Here is a 23,612-nt window from a genome sequence, read left to right as displayed (position 1 = left end):
GGACAGGAACTGCATGGCTGGAACCAGGGATCGGAGCCCGCTGCCATGCAGTCAGAACTGTCATTCAGCGCCCATGGCTAGTGCCTGCCGCTGCACAGCGAGAGACCAGAGTTGGATGCTGGAGCCCAGGAATGCATGGCTGGAGCCAGGAATCAGTGCGCACCCTGCATGGCTGAAGCCAGCACTCACTGCTGCACAGCCAGGGCCAGGGGTTAGCACCTGGGGCCAGCTCCTGCCACCATGTGGCCGGAGCCCTGGAACAGAGCTGTGGGTCAGCGCCTGCTACTGTGCAGCTGGGGCAGGGGATCAGTGCCAGGGGCTAAAGCCACATGGCTGGAGCCCGGGGCCAGCACCTGCCACCGCACAGCAGGAAATAGGGGCCAGAGGGCAACTGAAGCTCCATGGCCAGAGCTGGGGGTCAGCACCTGCTACCCTGTGGCCAGAGCCAGGGGTTGGCACCCAAAGCCCCATGGTTGGAACCCACTGCTGTGCAGCTGGGGCTGGGGATCGGTGGCTGTGGCCAGCGCCTGCCATGGCACGGATGGAACCCGGGACTGGAGCTGGGGGCCGGCGCCTGCTGCTTCTAGTGGCCTGACACGTAGCAATTGTCATTAGGTTGCTATATGGCAGAGGAGTTTTCTGGGTTGTTCCAGACTCCGAGGGATTGACCTGAAATTTCCATCAGTTTATCTAAAGTCCTAGAATTTTGATACTAATGGGCTTTTTTCCCTTCTGAGATATGATGCATCTTTGCCAACATATAAAGGGGTGTCACACACAAACATAATGCTTCAGTCCCTCGGAAACGGGATGGAATGTAAGCTTTGAAAGTTTCTTAGACATGCGGACATAGACAGTAAAACCTCTAAGGAGGGAGCTATTTCCTATCAAAACTTCATTTTTGACTTTTTCTGTGGAACTTGGAAGCCAACCCAAGAAAATGTGTGCACAAAGCTCCATCCTCAGAGTCCATCATTCTCCTCCTCATCCAGGCAAAGTTAGACTTCCCTAGTCTAAATCCCTTTCAGTCATCTATGGTTGGGAAAGAGTATTTAATTTTTAGATGACTTAGATTCCCTCGAAAGACACTGCGGGGCTTGTATTCCCAAGAGACCCTAACAACACTGATAACTAGAGATGAGCTGGTATTCATTATTCATTATTCAAAAACGTGTCATTTCTACTGAATAAAATTACAAACATCTTATATATGCTGGCCTCTGTTTGATTGAACACCAGAATTTATTTTTGTATTTCACATTATATTAATGAATACTGTGCATTGCATTGCTTCGCCTTTGCTCCAGCAGAATGGGGATGGAGGGAACTACCAGTTACATGCCCTGTGAAAACAATCAAGGCAAGAAGCTTAACCGGTGACCTGATTACAGTCTATAGCAATGGGCCTGCACCATTGTTAGAATTTCTTTTGTGCTACAGGAGACAAACCTAGTATAGACACACACACGATTCATAGAAACAAATTCAAATAATACAACCACAAACTGGCCTCCCAGAATGTGGTCAAACATACACCCCCACTTAGCTAGCACTTCTAGGGGTATCTTAATTTCTTTAGCCAACTGGTGAATGGACAGCCACAGTTAGAGAGGTCCTGACTTAGCAGATCCAAAATGATCCCCCATAAATCTGGTCTTGAGAAGTGCTGCACATGATATAAAACCATAGATAAGCTTCTGGAATTTTGGTTGCTTTCTGCTAACTAAATATTTTCCACTTATATAGCAATCTGCATTCCAAAGGATCCTGGAGTGCTTTGCAAACTAGATACATATGGCACCCTCTGAAATGCAACCATCTCTGGGGAAGAGGATGACCCAACCTGCAAACAAGACACAGCACCACAGTGGAGATGAAGGGAGATTTTGGCCAAAGATCACAGGGCCAAACCTCTGCTCTCATTTAAACTGCCTTTAATATCCATACAGACCAGACAGGACCTCAATGTCGTAACGTGGTGCAGCCCTCCTCCCTGGACAGACACTAGTCTGTTGTGACTGGACCCAACCTCTGATTCCTACGTGCTCTTAAGCCAAATGGGTCTGATCTGACCTTGGTCGCTGTTCCTAGCTCTGAGTCTTTAAGGCACATTCCCAGGCACAGGCCTCATGTCTGAATCCCTTCCTTGGGATGTGGGACTCTGCAGCCCGACACTTTATCCCTGAAACCAGTGTCTCGGCCCTCCTGAGCCCACAGTTGTTTATACACATTAGATATGAGTTCCACCATTCTGAGCCTGATTAACCCTTTCAGGGGCTAGATGGCAGGCAAGCAAGGAGCACAGGCTTAGCAAATGAATTTCTTATCTACAGATGCTTTTAACCTTGAAAGCACTAGAGAATTACAGATTTTTGGGAAAAAAGAAATGAGTCCTAAATGCACACCCTGAGTCTGATCTCACCCTTCCTGCGAATCCTAGGTTTGGCCAGAATCCATAGGCTAGACAGTCCTTCCTGCCTTTCCTCTCCTTAGCCTGGTCATCTGGCATGCGGTAGTGGTCTGGCCCCTGGCTCGAAAGCACCCATCTTTGCCCCCTTTTTGCCCATGTGTTTCATCTAGAGGAATTCCAGGCTCCAGCTCCACAAGAGGCTTCTGGGTAGACAGTCATTCAAAGTCAATGGCGCTACTGATAGAAAACCCATTGTTCCACTAGGAAGTAAAGAGTCATTCAACTTTGATGGCCCTTAATGGCTCTCTCATTGTTAGCCCTCCTTGAAGTGTCCTACAGCCCAGCGTGAACAGGACAGCATCTAGAACAGATAGTCTTGTCAGGGCCAGGTTGGGTTTCAGCACAAAGTGGGTGCCTTAATCCAATATGGAGGTTACAAGTAAAGGGAAGCCCACAATGAAGGTTACAATCAGAAATGGTGTTCACAAAACAAAAGGGAGTTCACAGTTTGACACAGACGTATGCCCAATATGTCACACTCCACGTTTAAGGCCTCATGCAAAAACCCTAGTATTAAATACCATGACGCTATGCATGGATCTCAAGGGAACTGCCAGTGGCCAGAGTGAGCTGTATGGAGACCCTGTGCCTCTACAGTCTTTGCTCTCCAAGTTACTCTCTAGCATACAGAAAGCAGGAGTCCTCTCCCACTAGCCCCGGAATCACTCTCTGTGGGGTGCAGGAGATCCACAATGCAGTAGGCTTGGGTACCAAAGTTCATCCATGAAATTATAAAATTATAAAAGGGAAACATTTATGTGGAATATCATGCTATGGATGAAAAGTCCAAAGCAGTGAAAAGAACTAATCCATGAAGAGAAAAAGTTATAAACAAGTTTTATTGGGATACAGAAAATAATTAGCGCCAATGGATATAACAAATAAACACAGTATTTCCCAAAACAGAGTGCAAAATCAGGCCAGAGGATAAAATACTGATAACAAATCAGTGTGTACTTCAGGAAGGGTGATGACAGAGTTCACCATCTGCAATGCATCTTCTATACCAATTCACTGCACTGGGACTCTCCCATTGCTAAAGTGAAACACCTCAAATTCCCACACTGGGCTAAATCAAAATTAACTTAAAAAGTCTCAGATACATGCATCTCACTTTCTAGGTGTATGCTACAGACAAATAAGAACCCATTCTGCAATTGGCTCTGAATGGATGTACCCTGCATGAAGCCCCTTTGAAGTCAATGGGTCTCTGCATGGGCACAGGGTCCACCAGCATGGATCTGATTGCAGGATCAGAGCCTAAGTATGTGCCAGGAACAGATTTGGATCTGGGTTTCTGGGATCAGTCTCTGGGATTGGCTCCTTCTTAAAAAGTACATTTTAAAAAATATTTCCTGTTATTCATGAAAGTCTATTCCCCTGCCTTTTTGGAAGCAATTAAAAGGGGAATGAAGTTATCACATTGGAACATGAAAACAATCAACAAACAAGTCAATATTTATCCTACACCCAGAATGCTACCTGAGATCATTTAAAAATTCTGCAATGGAATCAAACATTAGGATATAGACAGCTAAAAATCAGTCTTTCAGTCCCACTGCAACCATGATTCTGAAAAATTCTGATGGTGGTCCCCCATTTTTCACCCCAGGAGAATGAAGAGGGGCTGGAGAAAAAACAGGTGTACCTACCAACTGTATTTAAAAATTTGAGTAAAAAGAAAAGAAAATCTTCTAGCTACATGCTGTTCATCCTTATAATCCGCAGGAACTCCTGTTCATTCACTTCCCCATCTCCATCCACATCTGCTTCATCAATCATTTCCTGCAGAACAGTAAGGATTCAGAGACCAGATTAGGTGGGCTCAGAGAAGAAGGAATTCATCCCTTCTCAGAGTTTCAGCACAAGGTCTATGCAACACACACTCAAAATAGGGCTTATATGGGACCTAAGCAGTGCATAGCTCTTGTGCTGGATCTCTACAAAGGGGCAAACTGCACCCAGAAGTACATTAAAGCAGATTAGGGGAGAGGAATGGAAAGCAAACAGGATTTTATTCAAGCAGCTTTCACATCCGAAGTATTCAAAGCACTTACCCTATTTCAAGCTATGCATTGGGTAACATAGTGCTGGGGAAGAAGTTCCTGCTGTATTGCAACAGTGTAAATCCAGAGCACTGCAACTCCACTAAGCCACTGGTGAGGACACAGTGAAGAGTTGGAGTTTAAAAGCTGTAAGAAGTGGCTGCAATAGCGTATGGGCTACTGTGCTCGCCCAGAAAAGGGATGTAAATGTCAGACTAAGAAGGAAAAAAAAGATTGCCAGTGGGATTTTTCCTTATCCATTTTGTTATTAAGCACAGATTTCTTGTAATCGTTTTATCAACAAGACCCTCTATGGTCAGAAAATATGTTACTGGTTCTGCTACTGTCCAGGCATGTTGCTCTGAATTCCTGGAGTTTGATCAATTGTAAAATTCCATCTGCTCTGTCTTTACAATGCATTGCTGACCTGTGATGATTTTTATATAAATATATACAGTTGAGAAGCACTATGTCAATCTAAGTGGTGCAAAAAAGGAGAATTGCAAAGCCAAATGAGAGTAGCCACATATCACAAATGAAACAATGCTCTCATCAGATGAGATGTAACCATGACTGGCCATGATAAATCATACATCACTTTGCATTGCCCATTCATTGCATAGGAACTAAAAAAAGCGAATGATCCTTTTAGGTATATGGAAATGGGAGAGTTCCAGGAAAGACTCCTAAAGCAAAGAGAAAGGTAAGAAAGGAATGTTCCAGTCTTGTTATCTATTAAGGGAATGATTATTGCTTATCTGCACTAAGTAACAAATAATTTGTCAAAGCAGATCCTCTGTGTCAAATCCAATATCCTCCCTCCCTCTCTGGCTAATATTTGATGTTTCAGATGAAGGCAGAAATCCCCTCTCATAATCCCCTCTCCCCACTTATAACCCACACACCTGCCAGGTGTGGTGTTCTGTCCCATTCTAGTAGCACTGAGACCACTTAGGCCTTGTCTACCCTAACAGCTTTTAGCAACATGGCTGTGTCGCCACAGCCGTCCCGCTAAAATGCGTGCCGTTTAGCCGCTGTTTGTCAGCTCTCCTGCCAACAAAAACCTTGCACCCAGAACGAGCAGTGTTTGCGTTGTCAGCAGGAGAGCGCTCCTGAAGTCAATGCGCTGCTCACGCTGGCACTTGTCGGGACAAAATTGTTTCGTTCAATTGCCAGTGTAGACATAGCCCGAGAGAGAGAGAGAGAGATTAATGCAGGGGTGGGCAAACTTTTTGGTCCGAGGGCCACATCTGGGTATAGAAATTGTATAGCGGGCCATGAATGCTCACGAAATTGGGGTTGGGGAGCGGGAAGGGGTGAAGGCTCTGGCTGGGGGTGCGGGCTGCAGGGTGGGGCCAAAAATGAAGAGTTCAGGGTACAGGAAGGGGCTCTGGGCTGGGGTGGAGAGAAGGTACCAGGGGGTGAGGTCTCCGGCTGTGGGTGCGGGGTTTGGGGTGCAGGAAGTTGCACCGGGCTGGGATCGAAGTGTTTGGAGGGCGAGAGAGGCTCAGGGCTGGGGCAGGGAGTTGGGACATGGGAGAGTGGCTCAGGGGTGCAGGCTCGGGGCAGCGCTTACCTCAAGCAGCTCCCTAAAGCAGCAACATGATGCCACTCCGGCTCCTACGCGGAAGCACAGCCAGGCGGTTCTGCTGCGCACTGCCCTGTCTTCAGGTGCTGCCCCTGCAGCTCCCATTGGCCATGGTTCCCAGTCAATGGGATCTATGGGAGCGGCACTTGGGGCAGGGGACAGCATGCGGAGCCCCCTGGTTGCCCCTAGGAGCCGGAGAGGAGACATGCAGCTGCTTTGGGAGCCGCACGGAGCGGCCCCCAACCCTGCTCCCCAGCTGGAGCGGGGCAAACCCCAGACCTCGCTCCCCAGCAGAAGCTTGAGGGCTGGATTAAAATGGCTGGTGGGCTGGATGTGAACCACGGGCCATAGTTTGCCCACCCCTGGACTAATGAGTCTGCTCTAAATCCTTAGCTAATAGCCATATGGCTTTTAGCTCATGTGATAGAGGCTCATCCAGTAAGCTCCAGAAGCTCCAGGTTCGATCCCGCCCACCGACGACGGGGGTCTATCAGTGTTACAAGGGGGAGCTCGTCCGGGATTTGAACTGGGAAGTCTCTGAAGCTCGGGACACATTTCCTCAACTAGGGGAAGTATGTAACCCACACACCTCCTGGGTATGGTGTTCTGTCCCATCTAGTGGCACTGAGACCACTTAGAGCAGTGGTCACCAACCTGTCGATCCTAGGGACTCTCCCAGTTGATCGCGATCTCTGGCGGTGTAGCAAGGCTGCCGCTAAGGCAGGCTCCCTGCCTGCCGTGACCCCATGCCACTCCCAGAAGCGGCCAGCATGCCCCCACAGCCCCAGGGAAGGGAGGGGTGACAGGGGTCTCTGTGCGCTGCTGTTCCTGCCTGCAAGCACCACCCCCACAGCTTCCATTGGCCAGGAATGGGGAACAGTGGCCAGTGGGAGCTTTGGGGGCGGTGCCTGTAGAGAGGCAGTGTGCAGAGCCACGTGCCCCCGCTTCCCCTCCCAGGGGCCGCAGAGGCATGTTGGCCCCTTCCCGGAGCGGTGTGGGGCCGGGGCAGGCAGGAAGCCTGCCTTAGCCTCGCTGTGCCGCCGACAGGGAGCCGCCTGTGGTAAGTGCCACCCTGCGGGAGGCCGCACCCCAACCCCCAGCCCTGAGCCCCCTCCCAGAGCCAGCACCCCAAACCCCCTGCCCCAGCCCTGAACCTCCTCCCAGAGCCAGCACCCTGAACCCCCTCCCTAACCTCAACCCTCTGCCCCAGCCCGGTGAAAGTGAGTGAGGGTGGGGGATAGCAAGCGATGGAGAGAGGTGGGGATGGAGTGAGCAGGGCAGGGCTTTGGGGAAGGGGCGGGGCCTCGGGGAAGGGGCGGGATAGATCCTGGGTTGCCCTTAAATTCAAAAAGTGATCTTGGGCATAAAAAGGTTGGAGACCACTGACAGAGAGAGAGATTGATTAATGAGTCTGCTCTACAGCCTTAGCTAATAGCCATATAGCTTTTAGCTCATTCGGCTCATGCACTAAGCTCCAGAGGCCCCAGGTTTGATCCTGCCCGCCAGTGACCGGGGTCTGTCGGTGTTACACACTCACAAACTAGAGTAGCAACGAGAAGATGCCACTAGGAAGGTAAGACGGATTCAGAACATTGCACAGTTTCCCTAATAGCTAAATTAATCTTCCATGAAACAAAGACTCATGTCAACATTGTGCGAAGGCAAAGAGATGTACATTACAAACCTGCAGCTCCTCATCTGTGAGGTTTTCCCCAATCTCACCAGCCACACGTTTGAGATTTTGGAAAGAGATTTTGCCAGTTCCATTGTCATCAAAGAGCTTGAAGGCTTTCAGAATGTCCTCTCTGGATTCTGGCTCAGACTTAACAAAGAAGCGCAGAACAATGATACGCAAATGTGAAGGGGAACCACCAGCATTCTAATATCCCTTCTCATGCATATTACTAAGAATCTAAGCTAAGAGGATATCTTGGATGGCACCTGGCCACTGCAGAGTTCATTTGTTGCCACTATTTAACATTTGCCATTCTCTTTTATTACTTAAGGAAAAGCCATGAACAAAGTTGCAAGAAGAGTATGAGGGACCAGGACTGGAATATCCTAGTAGTGGGCCAATTTAGGACTGAGGTGGATTAGATCTACTGAGGGAAAGGGCAGATGTCAGAGATGGCACGACAGGTAGGACTGAAGTGTTTCAGTGGGTCTTGCATAAGGATTTCTCTATGGATGCTAAATTGTTCTTGTTTGTTTGATTTATCGCTTGTTTGTTCATGATTGTCTTTAGCAGCCAACCTGGCTTCTCCCCCCGCCCCCTCTTTCTAATATTATTGAATTCTGGTTAGTATTGAATGGGAAATGCTGGACTCTCTTGGGTCTTAAGTTTTCTAAATTCCCATCAAAGCCCTTCATGTTAAGGATGCCCAGGACCTTTGTGGCTAACCCGATTTACATACCATTTTCTGAGTCATCGCATACAAAAAGGAATCAAAGTTGATCTTCCCTGACCCTTCCTTATCAACTTCTGATATAATTTTCTTCAACTCTTCTTTCTTGGGTTCATACCCAAGGGCCCTTATGGACACCTGCAAACATGGAAAATAGGCTGGCAATGCAAACAGAAGCGAAGAGGGGGAGACAATTGAAACCACATCACACACTATGAAAAAAAATGGGGATGGAACCACAAGGTGCTACAGCAAGTCAAATAATAAATGCTAGCAAGGCAACGGACATGACAAAGAGCAGGTGTCGCAGATGGCCTGCACTGCATGTGAAGCAGTTATTCTGGACAAGACCCTGATGTCTTTGACCTTATAAATTTGCTTTTTGGCATTTAGAGTTAAAGCATCCAGTTCACAGCACCAATGAATGATACTATACTACACCAAGACCTGAGTCTCTCTACTAATTTTTGAAGTTGCACAATACTCCCCCCTCCCCCTCCACACACACACACACACACACACACAGAGTTTAAAATGCTTTTCTCTCCTTTGCTTCTGTGTGACAGTCCCAAATACACTCAGGGGAAACTGATTTACCAGAAAGAGGAAACAGTGAAACTGACTCTTCCCAAATTGTTGTCAGAAGTAAACAAATAGAGGGGGGCAGGAATAGAAGAAAATGTTTTTCCTTCTCTAATCTGTTCAATTAGGTCAGACAGAAATGTGACTTTTAAGTGGATAGTGTCCTTTAAATAGTGTATGAGACAGAATTTAGTGTTGGTTAAACATGCCAGATCAACAGCCCTGAAGGCTGAATCTGTTTATCTGGAACATAGAAACAGATACAGAATGGACTGCAGCAGTGCAGGCTTCCATCACCCTGCCTTTCCAATGTGCCTCAAACTTTCCCTGGAGGGACTACCGCTAAGAGGTCTGAGCATGTTCAGTCTGAAAGGTCCATTCAAACTGGCACCTCTGCTGAGATGCCAACAAGATCAATGAATGCCACTTATGGTGTGGTTTTCTCCTGTGATTGGGATACCAGGACTGAGACTCTACAAAATTTATTACACTCTACAAAATGTATGCCATCAAATGGCAATGCCTTTCAGTCACTATTGCCTTGGGTTGGATTTGACCCAGCAATCCGGAAGCGAAACGCACTACATCCCATTCCCAAGCCTTTGAAACATCTAATCTCCTCAAACACCTACCAATTATAGATGATTTGGGAAATATTTATTGCACCAGTACGGGTTACATACATAGACGGAGATAAAGAATGTGTGTTTCATTTTTACTGCAGTATTATCCCTTAGTTGTAATGAATCACACAAAGTGTATTATGCAGTAGTACCTGGTTTCTGGAAATCTCAGAATAAAGTTCCTACTATATAGATTATGTTATCTTAGTGCAGCAAATGTGAATGCAACAGAAAAGATCTTTACTTTGGATATGAAATAAAGTGGTTTGCATGACAGTGGAAGATTTCTTAGACTCTTACCCACAACCACAAAACTGAGTCTCTGGATCCATGTCCCTGATTTGTCTGGTCAGCTATACCCCAAAGACTGATGTTGGAGAAGAAGGGGGCAGCTGGCAGGGGACCCAGCAGTCAGGTGAGAAGTATGGAGCTGGAGGAAAGCCCCTCTTACCAAAACCCCTGAGTTTTCTTGAAATCACAAATTTTAGCATTGAAAGCTACCGCACTAGACCTGTTTTACTGTCTGCTGCTCTAGGCCTTTTTGCAACAAGCACACAGTGTATTTGTGATTTCTTGCTTGCCTTCAAGTCCTTTACGTCGACTGTACCGGTGCCATCGGTGTCAAGCAAATCAAAGGCCTCTCGCAACTGCTGTTTCTGTTCTTCAGTGAGTACCAGCTTGGGTGCCACCTTCTTCTTCTGGGTCGCTGCCCCTTCCATCACTTTCTTCGAGCTAGAAGCCTTGGAAACATTTGTACAACAAGTTTCAGAGTAGCAGCCGTGTTAGTCTGTATCCGCAAAAAGAAAAGGAGTACTTGTGGCACCTTAGAGGCTAACCAATTTATTTGAGCATAAGCTTTTGTGAGCTACAGCTCACTTCATCCGATGAAGTGAGCTGTAGCTCACGAAAGCTTATGCTCAAATAAACTGGTTAGTCTCTAAGGTGCCACTAGTACTCCTTTTCTATTTGTACAACAAGAGACCAGGTGGATGACTAGCATCAGGGACCCAGACTGCCTGCCCCATCCCATCTCACAAAGGGCACCTCCCAGGGTATGTCTACACTGCATTATAAAACCTGGGTCTGTGGGACCCAAGCCTGTGGACTCAGTGTTTCCAAGTCTACACTTGAGCGTCCACACTGAACTGTAAACTGGGCTTAGAATTGCTGGACCCTGGTCTCACAGCCATGCTAATGCATCCATACTGCACTACACAGACCATCCGACTCGGATCTGTCTCTTGAGTTGCATCCACACTGTGAAATGGCAGGGCCTGGACCCATGTCTCAGGGAGACTTTGGCCATGACCCACCCCCACTAGCAGGGCCTAGGACCCAGGTCTAGAGTGCGCTCTTCTTCTTAGCATATGTGCAACATACCTCAGGCATGTGGCCAGGATTCATCACCGAATCTGGTCCACTGGTTGGATCATTAGCTTCCCCCCAGCTTGGGCTGGGTACTGATGGGGAGCACGAGGTGAACGCTGATCCGTGCCCCCCAGAGCACTCACTAACGACAGTGACCGTACGTCCTGTTTTGGCTGGGACTGTCCGCTTTTTAAGCCCTGTCCCGGACATCCTAATTTTTTTGGCAAAACTGGGCATTTGTCCCACTTGCTCTTGCCAAGTGATGATCAGTTGGAAAGGGCAAGCGGGACAAATGCCTATTTTTGCCAAAAACATGGGGAATGCCCCCATAATAAGGTGTGGAAGAATGTTCAGGGGGGAAGCGAGCGGCAACGCCAGCCCTACACAGTGGGGCTTGGGTGAGCAGTGATGCCAGGCATCTTGGGCCAGCCCCACACGGGGCCATGGGGACCGCTTAAGGCCAACCCCACGCATGGGAGGGAAGACCTCCTAGACACCGCATGGTGTCCTGATTTCTCTTTGGGAAATATGGTCACCCTCCTCCTATCACTGACCTGAGTCACAACAATGTGTGTGTGGAGGGCTGGGGCTCCAACCCAAGAGGCAGGCTCAGTGACAGATTACCACATGGGCCATGGGGCCCCCTTGCCAATTTGGCGCACCCAGAAAAATCTCCTTCCACTAGGGTTGCGAACTTTCCAATGGCACAAAACCGAACACTGCTGCCCCACTCCCAGCCCTGCCTCTGCTCCGCCCCTTCCCCAAGACTCCGCTCCTGCTCGCTCCATCCCCCTCCTTCCGTCGCTCACTCTGCCCCACCCTCATTCAATTTCACCAGGCTGGGGCAGGAGGTTGCGGTGCAGAAGGTATGGTCTCTGGGTTGGGGGTGTGGGCTCCAGGTGGGGCCAGAAATTAGGGGTTCAGGGTGCAGGAGAGGGCTCTAGGCTGGGGCAGGGGGTTGGGGTGCAGGAGGAGGTGAGGGCTCTGGCTGGGGATGTGGGCTCTAGGCTGGGGCTGGGGAGGAGGAGTTTGGGGGGCAGGAGGGGGCTCTGGGCTGGGGCAGGAGAATGGAAGGGAGTGCAAGCTCTGGCTGGGGTCTATGAGCTGGGGTCTATGAGCTGGGACTGAGGATGAGGGGTTTGGGATGCAGGAGGGGACTCAGGGCTGGGGCAGGGGATTGAGGTGTTGAGGGGGTGCAAGGTGCAGACTCCGAGAGGCAGTTTGGATGCGGGAGGGGACTCTGGGCGGGGTAGGAGGTTGGGGTGCAGGGCAGGGGGGGTGAGGGCTCTGTCTGGGTGTAGGGCCAGGATGAGGAGTTTGGGGTGCAGGAGCGGGCTCCGGGCTGGGCCAGGGGGTTGGGGTGCAGGGTCCTGGTAGCACTTACCACAGCTCCCAGGAAAAGGGCACGAGGTCCTTGCAGCCCCTAGGCACATGGGTGGCCAGGAAGGCTCTGCGTGCTGCCCTTGCGCTTGCAGGCGCCATCCCCCCCAGCTCCCATTGGTCATGGTTCCTAGCCAATGGGAGCTGTGGAGCCAGCACTAAGGGTGGGAGCAGCAGATGGAGCCTTCCTCGCCACACCTATGTCTAGGGGCCGCACGGACCTGGCAGCTGCTTCTGGGAGTCGCACGGAGCTAAAGCGGGCTCCCTGCCTGCCCTAGCGCCGGGCTCCCATTGTGCCACCGACTGGACTTTTAACGGCCGGAGCTGCCAGGGTCCCTTTTCGACCAGGTGTTCCAGTCAAAAACTGAATGCCCGGCAACCCTACCTTCCGCTGTGGCCCCGGGCTGGAGGAGCTCTCGCTCTCCACCATGGCCCAGGGGCTGCGGCGGGGGTACAGAGCTTCTCGGGGCCACGGGCGGGTCGGTGGAACGGAGCAAGTGGGGATGAGGCCACGGGGAAGGGGCAGAATGGGGCGGGGCCGTGGGGGAAGGGGCGGGGCTATGGGTGGAATGGGGCGGGGCCGTGGGGAATGGGGCGGGGCGGGGCCCTGGCCGAGGCAGCTGGTCTAAGCGGCGGCAGGGGAGCGCGGGCCCAGGGTTCCCTTGCCGCGGCCCCCACTAGCTCCGGCCCAGGGCCTCAGGCGACCTCTCTCCGCCTCTGGACAGGCTCACCGAGCAGTGTGGACGCGCCCCAGGGACCCGCGGCAGGGTCCCGTATCTCCCCATCCCTACTCACCATCCCGCCCGCTCCCGGCAGGGGCAACAGGCCGACAACAATCCCACCCCACCCCATTGGCTAATCCCGTCCCTGCCGGTACTATGGCAACGAAAGGCGGAGACCACTCTGCATGGCGATTGGCCGAGGTACGGAGTGGGCGGGGCGCCAGGAGCGGCGCTGACTGGCTGAAGCGGCGGTGACGCACGTTAGGGAAGCCCCTGGAGCTCGCGGGAGAGTCCAGCGGTCCGGGAGCTAGTGGTGGCGGGGCTGCGAGACCCGGGAAGCGCCGATCGGCCTGGGCCGGGGGTCGGCCGAGGTGTCCCCTGTGCCTGCGCAGCTCGTTCTGGGAACAGCATCGCCGTGCTCTGGGGCCGTCTCCTTCCCCGCCCCCCATCCCGGGGGGCCGCGAGCGGGGCGCTCCGCGGGCCGCCCAGCCCGGGTCTCTCTGTGGGTTTCGCTGTTTCAGGGTTGCTTCCGTCAGGGCATGGAGAGAAACTCAGGTACAAGAAGGTGAATGAAATAAACGGAAGTCTGCTTCATTGCAGCAGAAATCCTATTGCTGCATTCTGTGGGCAGGGCATGCAGGCGGAAGGACAGCCACCCAGGGAAGCTGCGCTCTCTCCCCTTCCCTGCCGTGCGAGCAGCGTCTTTCCTGCCTGTGCCCCCTGCCACCACCCTTTTAACAGACGGATCGCCAGAGAGGCCAGGGGGACTCCTTCCAGAGAGGCGAGTACCCAGAGCAGTGTCTGACAGTGACCCTGCCTCTAGTAATTCCACAGAAGACAAGCTGAGGACTAATTAGAAGGATAAACCGTGCCTTTGTGATGGGCCTGCTCACAGCTTTGTGTGAGCGCTGGTTTCCCCTGCACTTCTCACCCAATAAGAGGTAAATTTGATGGAAGTAAACTCTAACAAGTGAGGTTTACTGGAGGACTACAGCAAAATATACAGGAAACCTCTCTGGGAAGTAGAGGCCGCTCTTCAGTTACCTGACAGGAATGTGAGCTTTGTACCCGAAGTTCTGTATTCTTTTTTCTTTAAAGAGGCAGGGCTGGAGCTGCTATGTTTAAACTTGAATTTAAACCAGCTGTGTTTTGGTTGTTAGGATGTGCATGCATCTTGTGCTGTGTCAACACTATTGGTGTGAATAGGCAGCATAGCAAGATGTACTGGAATCATGCCATCTGTAAGCTTCAGAGATTGTGATACTTTTCTAACTGCAAAAACAATGAAGAGTCCTTGTGGCACCTTACCAAGTGGAGGGTCAGTGCTACCCCTCTTGGTAAGGCAACTCCCATCTTTTCATGTGCTGTATATTTATTCCTACCTACTGTTTTTTTCGCTCCATGCATTTGATGAAGTGTGTTGTAGCCCACAAAAGCTTATGCCCAAATACATTTGTTAGTCTCTAAGGTGCCACAAGGACCCCCCATTGTTTTTGCTGATACAGACTAACACAGCTACCCGCCTGAAACCTTTTCTAACAGTGCAGCTGATGGAGAGAGTACAAGATGAACTTTTAGAAACTCAGCATGCTGCATTACTTGTATTGCAGAGGAGATGGAATTTCATAGGTGTTGCAGCCTTGTATAGGGGAATGTGAATAGAGGTTACAGGATAGAGGATGTATGGGGCAAATTCCGCACTGACTTACACCCTCTGCAGGAGTGGGTCTGGCTGAAGTACACGCCTGGCCGCTGGTACCTGCTTCCTCTCGAGATCCATCTGTATGATTGTGCCATTTAATAATGGGATGAGGGCTTAAAAACTGAAGTCCTGCCTTTGCTGCATAGACATTTGAAATCCCATGGCACTTTCTGTAAGAGTAGATGCATTTCTGAATAAGAACAGGTTTCAGAGTAGCAGCCGTGTTAGTCTGTATCTGCAAAAAGAAAAGGAGGACTTGTGGCACCTTAGAGACTAACAAATTTATTTGAGCATAAACTTTTGTGAGCTGCAGCTCACTTCATCGGATGCATGATGAAGTGAGCTATAGCTCATGAAAGTTTATGCTCAAATAAATTTGTTAGTCTCTAAGGTGCCACAAGTCCTCCTTTTCTTTTTTCTGAATAAGAGTGAGGGAAGGCTGAGGGAGAGGTCAGCAGTACAGATGGTGCATGCAGAAGCATTAAATACTGGGTGATCAAATCTTTTTCATGTGTAACTTATTTACATAAGTCTCCTTATGTATTTATAAGTGCTTCTCACATTTAACTGAAAATGGGTTTACTTTTTAAGCACTCATGTAATTAGGCTCTTTTGCCACTTGAGAGCACCAGAATACGTTATTATGTTTCTCCTAATTCTGGCAACACACACACTGCTCCAGCCTCATACAGGCAGACAGGAAGATTTCTTTAAGGTTTTTAAATCAAATTAAACTTGAAAATGAACACAATCATTTCAGTATGCCTTGTATGATTCATTTTTATTTCCACACTGTCAACTCTTGGCAGGATGGAAGTTAACAGTTTAGCAGCTGCATAGGGAAAAGTTGATTATACACTACTGATTCCTGGGGAAGGTGTGGGGATAGGGTAGGCTTTGGGCAGTGAAGAAGCAGTTCAAGCTTTTGGCAGGATGGGAATGAATCTCCCCTTGTAGATGTGGTGGAGGCAACTTTATTTGGGGAGGAAGGGAGACTTGGGTTCCCATGCTAAGGCTAGGCCTGAGGCCCATTGGGTGGTAGAGTTGGTGTTGGCAGGCAGCTCCTGAGGTTGCTGGTGCAGTGGGACAACGTTACGGGGTTGGCAGGCTGCAGTTAATGTGACTTGCCCTAGGGGCCTCGGGCCACTAGGGATTCCTTGCCTAAAATTGGGGTTCTAAGGATAGGGATCCCCAGTCTAGAATTACACCTGTGTCAGCAGAGATCCTCAAGATAGGGTCAGGGTTACTAATGGTAGTCCTCTCTAGGCCAAGGTCATATCTGGCAACAATACAGCTGCCAGAGCTAGGATTAGGGCTCCCTTGGCTCAGGTTAGGGTTACCAAGGATAGGGGTCCCTAGGCTGTGGCCAGTAGGGTTTGTGGTGCTATGGTTAGGTTTACTAAGGATAGGACACCCTGGACTAGGGTTAGAGTTACTTATCATAGGTCCCTAGGAGCTAGATTTAGGCCTCAAGCCAGTAGGGCTTCCCCGATTAGTATTATAGTTATTAAGGCTAGGGATCACCAGGCTAAGAGTAGGACTGTAGCCAGTAGTGACACTCAAGCTAGGGTTAGGCTTACTAATGGTAGGCCTCTCTAGAGTAGGGTTACACCTGGGGTCTGTATAACTCTCCAGGCTAGAGTTAGTCTTACCAAGGGTAATGGTCCCCTTCTTAGGGTTACGAAGGGTAGGGGTCCCTGGCCTATGGTTAGGTCTGGGCCGAGTAGGGCTTCTGGCACTAGAGTTAGGGTTACTAAGTGTAGGACCCCACTGGCCAGGATTAGGCCTGTGGCCAAGAGGGATCCTTAGGCTAAGGTTAGTGTTACTAAAGGCAGGCCTCTGTGGGTTAGGGCTATGCCTGAGGTCACTAAGCCTCCCCGGGCTAGGGTTAGCATCACCAAGGGTAAAGGTTCCCATCTTATGTTTAGGCCTTGAGCTTGAAGGGATCCCTGGACTAGAGTTAGGGTGACTAAGGGCAGGGTTCCCTGAGCCAAGGTTAGGGTGATAAAGGGTATGGGTCTCTGGGCTAGGATTAGGCCTCAAGTCAGTAGGGCTTCCCACCCTAGGGTTTGGGTAACTATGAGTAGGATTCTCCTGTTAGGATATAGATATTCAGGCCTGTCTGTAAAGGCCTATACTCTAAGAATTTAGGTGTATTCTTATCACTTGGCTAGTGATAGAGGTATAAAAGAAAGAATCTAAACCACTGTCTGCCGGTGTAAGGGCCTTCTCTTACTGTGACAGTTTGTGGCCCTGTGCTTAGGCTCAGGCCTTTGGCTAAGCAGCAGAGGCAGCCATAAGCTGGGAAGCGAACAGTCACATCCTCACATTCCAAACTAGTCACATTGAAATAAGGTGCTGTTGGGCTGTTAGGCACTATCAGGACAGGATTGTATTCCTATCACCTCCAGAGAAAGGGAAGTGCCTAGAAAATGTAAAAGGAAACTTAGTTTGATAGCATCCTGTCTGGCAAGAACTCACTTATCAATAGCTGGGATGTGAAATCCTCACTTCTGTATTGTTTTGTCATTATAGTTCCCACTTTGCTGTTGTTTGTCTGTATAATCTCTGTCTGGTTCTGTGATTGTTCCTGTCTGCTGTATAATTAATTTTGCTGGGTGTAAACTAATTGAGGTGGTGGGATATAATTGGTTACATAATCATGTTACAATATGTTAGGATTGGTTAGTTAAATTTCAGGAAAATGATTGGTTAAGGTATAGCTAAGCAGAACTCAAGTTTTACTATATAATCTGTAGTCAATGAGGAAGTGACTGGGTGTGGGTGGGGGTAGGCATGTGGGTGTGTGAGATGGGAACAGGGAATGGGGGTAAGAAAATTGGAATCATGTTTTGCTAAAGGGGGAAATGGAAACAGGGAATGGGAGTAAGGAAGTTGGAATCATGTTTGGCTAAGGGTAGGAATGGGAACAGGGACACAGGTGTAAGGCTCTGTGGTGTCAGAGCTGGGAAGGAGGATACTAAGGAAGGAAACTGGAATCATGCTTGCTGGAAGTTCACCCCAATAAACATCGAATTGTTTGCACCTTTGGACTTCGGGTATTGTTGCTCTCTGTTCATGCGAGAAGGACCAGGGAAGTAAGTGGGTGAAGGAATAAGCTCCCTAACATCTCCTGGCTAGGATTGGGTTTATGATGGATAGGGGTCCTTGTGCTAGAGTTAGGCCTGGAGCCAGCTGGGTTCCCCAGGTTAGGATTACAATTACTTAGGGTAGAGGCCCTATGGTAGGGCTCCCTGGGCTAGGATTATGGTTACTAAGAATAGGCATTGGGTCAGTAGGGATTCCCAACCCAGGGTTAGGCTTACTAAAGATTGGGCTCTGCAGGCTGGGTTTAGATCTGGGGTCAGTAGGACTTCCCAGGCTAGGGTTAGAGACCCAAGGGTAGGGATTCTTAGGCTGGGATTAGGCCTGTGGCCAGTAGAGTTTCCCAGGCTAGAATTAAGCTTGGGGCCAGTAGGGCTCTCAATATAGAGTGAGGGTTACTAGGAATAGGTGTCTCTGGGCTAGGGCTATGCTTGGGGTCACTAGACCTTGCCAGGCTAGGGTTAGGATGACTAAAGATAGAGATCCCTGGCCTAGGATGAGGCTTGTGGCCAGTACGGATCCTCAAGATAGGGAAAGGGTTACTAATGGTAGGCCTCTCTAAGATAGGGTTACACCTGGAGTCAGTAGGGCTCCCCAACCTAGAGTTAGGGTTACTAAGGGTAGGCTTCTGTGGGCTAGGTTTAGGCCTGGGACTATAACAGCTTCCTGGGCTAGGTTTAAGAGTCCTAATTGTAGCAATTCCCTAACAAAATGACAGACTTTATGTGAGCTTGTGCAGGAGAGGGTGCGGGTAGAACAAGATGCACATTTTGGGGAAAAGTCTGGGACAGGGCATGTGCAGGGGTCACCCTGTAGAATAATTCATGCAGGTAAAAACTTGAGTGTGACCGGCAGGTCGCAAGTGCACACAGACATAACTGGGAGTGCTAGGTACTGGAGGCTGCTTGTGAGCCATCCAGACTGGAGGCTACAGCAACAAAGCAATATAAAGGGCACCCCAGGTAAGAGGACTGGGGTGACGCAGCTATTCACCAGTCTAGATTGCTGCCCCCAGGGACCCCTTGTGACATACCCAGGGTACAGAGGATGCAGGATGGGGTGGTTATACTGTATTATGGATGGTATGAGGTGGCAGAAGATAAGGGATTGGGGACTGGGATGGGTGGGTTTTTTTGTTTGTTTTTTAAATATGGAGGAGGGATAGCTCAGTGGTTTGAGCATTGGCCTGCTAAACCCTGGGTTGTGAGTTCAGTCCTTGAGGGGGCCATTTAGGGATCAGGGCAAAAATTGGGGATTGGTCCTACTTTGAGCAGGGGGTTGGACTAGATGACCTCCTGACATTCCTTCCAACCCTGATATTCTATGCCCATACTATATAATGGGTGTTAGGAGCAGGAGACTGTTAGGATATGTATGGGTTAAGTAGAGACCTGGGAAACTGCTAATGTGCTGACATGGCCTTAGGGGACAAAGGCATAAGAAGGCTGTAGTTCTTTGTTTAATAAATAAGTTGCCATATTTTGCCCTTCCCTGTTGCTTATAAGAATTGATAAGTGTTGCAGCTGCATAAGGAATGTGAGGATCTAAAGGATACCTTTTGGGTAAAGCAGTGTTATCTCCTCCTCCCTTCCTTTCCCAGCTACATAAACAAGCCCTGGCTCATGGCCTCTTCCTCCCTCCCCTGAGAATTGCTGACCAGGGAGATTTGTGGCTACCAATTGTTACAAAGAAATATATTTTCAAGGTAAAATGCCTGTGTAATATGTAGGGTGGGTTTACTACCAAAATGGGTGTTTTTATTACTTAATAAGGGTTTTTGGGGTGTTAGTATGTACGTGCCTACATCCATTACAACAAACAAAAAGAATCTGTTGTAATCAATTCAGTGCTTATTGGGTCCAGGGGAACAAGTATAACAATAAAGAAGCCCGTACTCATATCCGTCTCTGGGTCAACCTGCTCTTTCTTCCGACAGAGATGACAAGGGATGATAACCAGGCTGACTATATTGCATAATAGATGTTATGGGGCAGAGGAGGGGGAAGAAGACATGGACAAGGTGGCTATTCTGTATAATAGATGGGACAGCTATACTGTATAATGAGTCCTAGGGGGTGGTAGAGGGCAGGGGTTGCTATACTGTATAATGGACACTTGTGTGCTGCAGAGTGTGAGGGATGGCACAATTATACTGCACAGTGGACAGTAGGGGGCAGCAGAGGACAAGGGGCAGGGTAGCTATACTGTATAATGTGTGCTAGGGGGCAGCCAAGGGTGAAGGAGAGATGCTGGGGCAGCTAAACTGTACGAGCACTAGAGGGCAGCAGAGGGCAAGGGACCAGAGGATGGAGCAGCTATGGGTGCTAGAAGATGAGTGACAAGGATGGCTATCCTGCACAGTGGGTGATAGGGAGCACCAGAGGGTGAGTGTAAAGGGGTTTACTCATCACAGGGGATGTCTCCTTGTGACTGGGTCTAACAATCTAATGCCCCTTCCATCACTCGCTTCCCCCGCTTGCTCTCCAGTATTCAACTTGCTGTCTCTTTGTGACAAATCACCTATAACCCATCTCAGGGAGTCTTCAGAGCAACTTCCACATCTATATCACTTTCCCAGTGGTCAGTATGGGGACCTAGGCCTTCCCCCTACTCCAGGTTCCGGCTGAGGGACACTATGCAACTGTAGTCTGCTCAAGCTCTGACCCTGTTGCTGTTTCCCTCGGCTCTTTCATACCTCTCTTCTCCGTAGTCTCAGAGTAGCTATGAGCCTCCATACTGCAGCCTCTTCTACTCACATTTCCTGCTTTGATACAAGCCCCTGCTTACTCCTGCCCAGATGGGCTCCATCTTCAATTAGTCCTTGTCAGTCAAGCCTAAATCTTCCTCCAGGTGTAGCCTACCAGGTTAATTAGTCCCTGCTGAGCCACGTTAACCCCTTCAGGGCTGATGTGTGGTGAACATTCCATCATTTGCTTTCCCCTCAAGACTGCAGCCCTCAGGAGCACGGATGCCTCCTACCCTGCATTTGCCAGAGCTGGGCCTGCAGGTCATCTCACTCCTGCTCTAGTTCCCTCATCAAGAGCAATGCTTCTCTTCCATGGTGTTCCAGTACTTCTCCCAGCATGGTTGTGAGGCCTGGGTTCCCACTGCAGTGTGGATGCTCAAGCTTGGGCTTGGAACTATGAGTCCATTAGCTTGAGCCCCTCAGATCTGGGCTTAGTGTCCAGTATAGACATACCCATAGAGGGCAACCCTGGTAACCCCCCCCCCCCCCCCAGGCACATTCCAGCTCCATACACAACAACAGCTGCTCCACATAACCTGTGGTTCTGGTCCCATTGCCAACAAAAGAGCCAAGAGGCAAGGTCCTCTTGACTAGTGGCAGCTTGACTTTCATGACAAGCAGAGCTCTTAAGTGTACTACATTTCAGCTGAAGCGGGCTCCCACTTTAGAGGACAAGGAGACACCCTCATGGAAATGTCCTTTCTCTCAGGGGAAGGTTCACTGGGTCCACAGTCACAGCTCAACCACTCCACGTCCCAGGGCTTGTTACTCAGCAAAAACATCGTACATCTCCCTTAGGTGGCAATCAAGTATTAGCCACCTCATTTTACAAATAAGATAACTGAGAAATTGAACAAGTTCATTTCTAGCAGAGCTAAGAATAAAGCCGAGCCAGTTTGCGTCCATCCTGCCCCTTACACAGAATCTGAATATGCTGCCTGTAACTGTTGCTCTTACTACTACATCCCACTCCTCTCCCTCCCAGAGCTGGGAATACAGGCCAGAATGTCTGACTCCTATTCCTGCTTGAACCACAAGACCACAGCCCTCTCAGACAGCTGAGAATTAAACAGAGTCCTTAGTTCAAGGAGTCTACAGAGGTGTGTGTGTGAGACTTCCCTGTCCAGTGGCGTGCATGTGTGTGTGTGAGAGAGAGAGAGAGTGGTCTCGGAGAGTGTGTGTGTGTCTCTCTCTTTCTCCTCTAGTAGCTGCTCAAAGAAGGTTACTATAGCTCAAGTAGTAACACTCTTGCTGAGACTATAGAAGTGCAGTGTTCAAATGGTGCTGAGGAGCTGGGGTGGTGCCTGGTGGTGACACATGGTAAAACTCCTGTTTTAAAAAGGAGTTTGTATGAATTAAACAGAGAGAATGTCCTTAAACGTTTTATAGTATCAAACCATCATAATCTGCAAATTATGGCACAGTGAACAAACACAAGTGTTCCCAATTTCAGATATTTCATATGTTCTGTCACACGTTGGCAAGTCTGAAAATTGAGAAGTATGATAGCAAAGTCTTTAATAAAATGATGGCCACTTTTCTTGAGCACAGTTCCAGTCAGCTTCAGTTCTATTGTTAAAAATGGAAATGGTGACCATCTTTACTAGGGGCACTGTCCTTCTGTCTCACCTCACTCCCCCCGCCCCTTGAAGTAGTAAGCACCCTTACTGAGGGCATGTGCAATTTTAATGCTTCAGTCCCGCGGTAAGTTATGGAAAATGGCACCTAGTCTGAGTAAAGGAAAATGTGACTATAAGGAAAATAGAACAAAAATGTTACCTTTTATTCCAGCCTAATTACTATAAATATAAATTTGAGGATAACTGGCAATGAGTTTTAATTAGATGGAAATTGTGAATGACCCAAACCAGCCATTTGTTAGCAAAAGGGTTATGAAAAAAGAGCAGAGTCTGAAAAACATCTCAAAGTTTCAATTTTAATTATTATTAATTCATAATGAACGCATAAACAGATATAGTTGAAAATGCTCAGAAAATTCAGTCTTTCCCACAATTCATGAGGTGTAAATTGTGGGGAGATACATTGCATTCTCCATACAAAACGAAGAGGTTGAAATCTTGCTTCAAATGAAAAACTGGATCTAATCTTAACACAGAGGTGCTATTATGCCTTTATAAAATGTTAAAGTTACTCTTTTTGGTTTGCATATATACTTATTTATTTTGACTTAAAAGAAAATCCAGCCCAAAGAGCTCCCATCCAAAGCTCTGGAGATACTTACCACACATTTACAAACACAATAACCTGGGAGTTACAAAGCACCATCCAGAGCAGCACCACTTCTCCTTCCTGATCTTGTCTAAGCCCCCCATGTCGTGTGACCTGTCTAGCTGAAAATCCCAGTGCACTTTCCTCCTAGACAAACCTGGCTTTAGCTGCCTCTACTTACCCCTGTGCCCATCCCATCCGATGAGCTTTGCAACATGCCTTGAAAGGTCAACAGGTTGGGACTACTGGGGACCTTGTCAGCGAGTGATTTGAAAGAAAGGGGCCCTAGCAGAGAGTGCTCTCCTTTTATAAGGGTCCAGCTCAAGGGCCTCTGCTAGTGGCAACACAGCATGGGCAGAGAGGCCTTTCAGGTAGGCAGCTCCAAGCAGGTCAGGGCTTTGTAGGCCAAAACCAACACCTTAAGGTCCACCCAGAACCCAACAGGCAGATCCCGGAGCGCAAGAAACATGAGCTGCCACTAGATGCACCGCTTACGTTAGCAAGCAGGCGCCATATTCTGCACCAACTTAGGTTTCTCGATAGATGAAAATGCAGCCCCAGGGCTTTTTAGGCTTGATACCAGCAACAGGCACACACTGCCATCATGCCTCACAGACACACAAACTGTGCTTTCCCTGCCATTGCAC

At 49.1% G+C, this 23,612-nt stretch overlaps 1 protein-coding gene across 1 annotated transcript; it reads right to left on the bottom strand.

The window, feature by feature from the left end:
• Positions 1 to 4,064: 4,064 nt before the first annotated feature.
• Positions 4,065 to 12,519, bottom strand: LOC144270007 (centrin-2-like). Its single transcript, XM_077826168.1, has 5 exons — positions 12,466 to 12,519; positions 10,295 to 10,453; positions 8,518 to 8,646; positions 7,788 to 7,925; positions 4,065 to 4,255 (listed from the first exon to the last, which is right to left on the bottom strand). The coding sequence occupies exons 2-5, from the start codon at positions 10,430 to 10,432 to the stop codon at positions 4,169 to 4,171; spliced, it is 492 nt and encodes a 163-aa protein (XP_077682294.1). The 5' UTR covers positions 10,433 to 10,453; positions 12,466 to 12,519; the 3' UTR covers positions 4,065 to 4,168.
• Between the last annotated feature and the right edge of the window lie 11,093 nt (positions 12,520 to 23,612).

The sequence above is a fragment of the Eretmochelys imbricata genome, chromosome 9 (assembly GCF_965152235.1).
Source record: "Eretmochelys imbricata isolate rEreImb1 chromosome 9, rEreImb1.hap1, whole genome shotgun sequence".
Classification (NCBI taxonomy): Eukaryota; Metazoa; Chordata; order Testudines; family Cheloniidae; genus Eretmochelys; species Eretmochelys imbricata.
This window is presented reverse-complemented; position numbering and strand designations above follow the sequence as displayed.

What these genes read in the sequence shown, in the direction of transcription:
- LOC144270007 (XM_077826168.1), bottom strand. Translation starts at nt 10,432, where the DNA reads ATGGAAGGGGCAGCGACCCAGAAGAAGAAGGTGGCACCCAAGCTGGTA. An exon ending in TCGACGTAAAGGACTTGAAG is followed by an intron (nt 8,647 to 10,294) that starts GCAAGCAAGAAA and finishes CCATGTTTGCAG; the next exon opens with GTGTCCATAAGGGCCCTTGG. An exon ending in ATGCGATGACTCAGAAAATG is followed by an intron (nt 7,926 to 8,517) that starts GTATGTAAATCG and finishes TTCTTTGTTAAG; the next exon opens with TCTGAGCCAGAATCCAGAGA.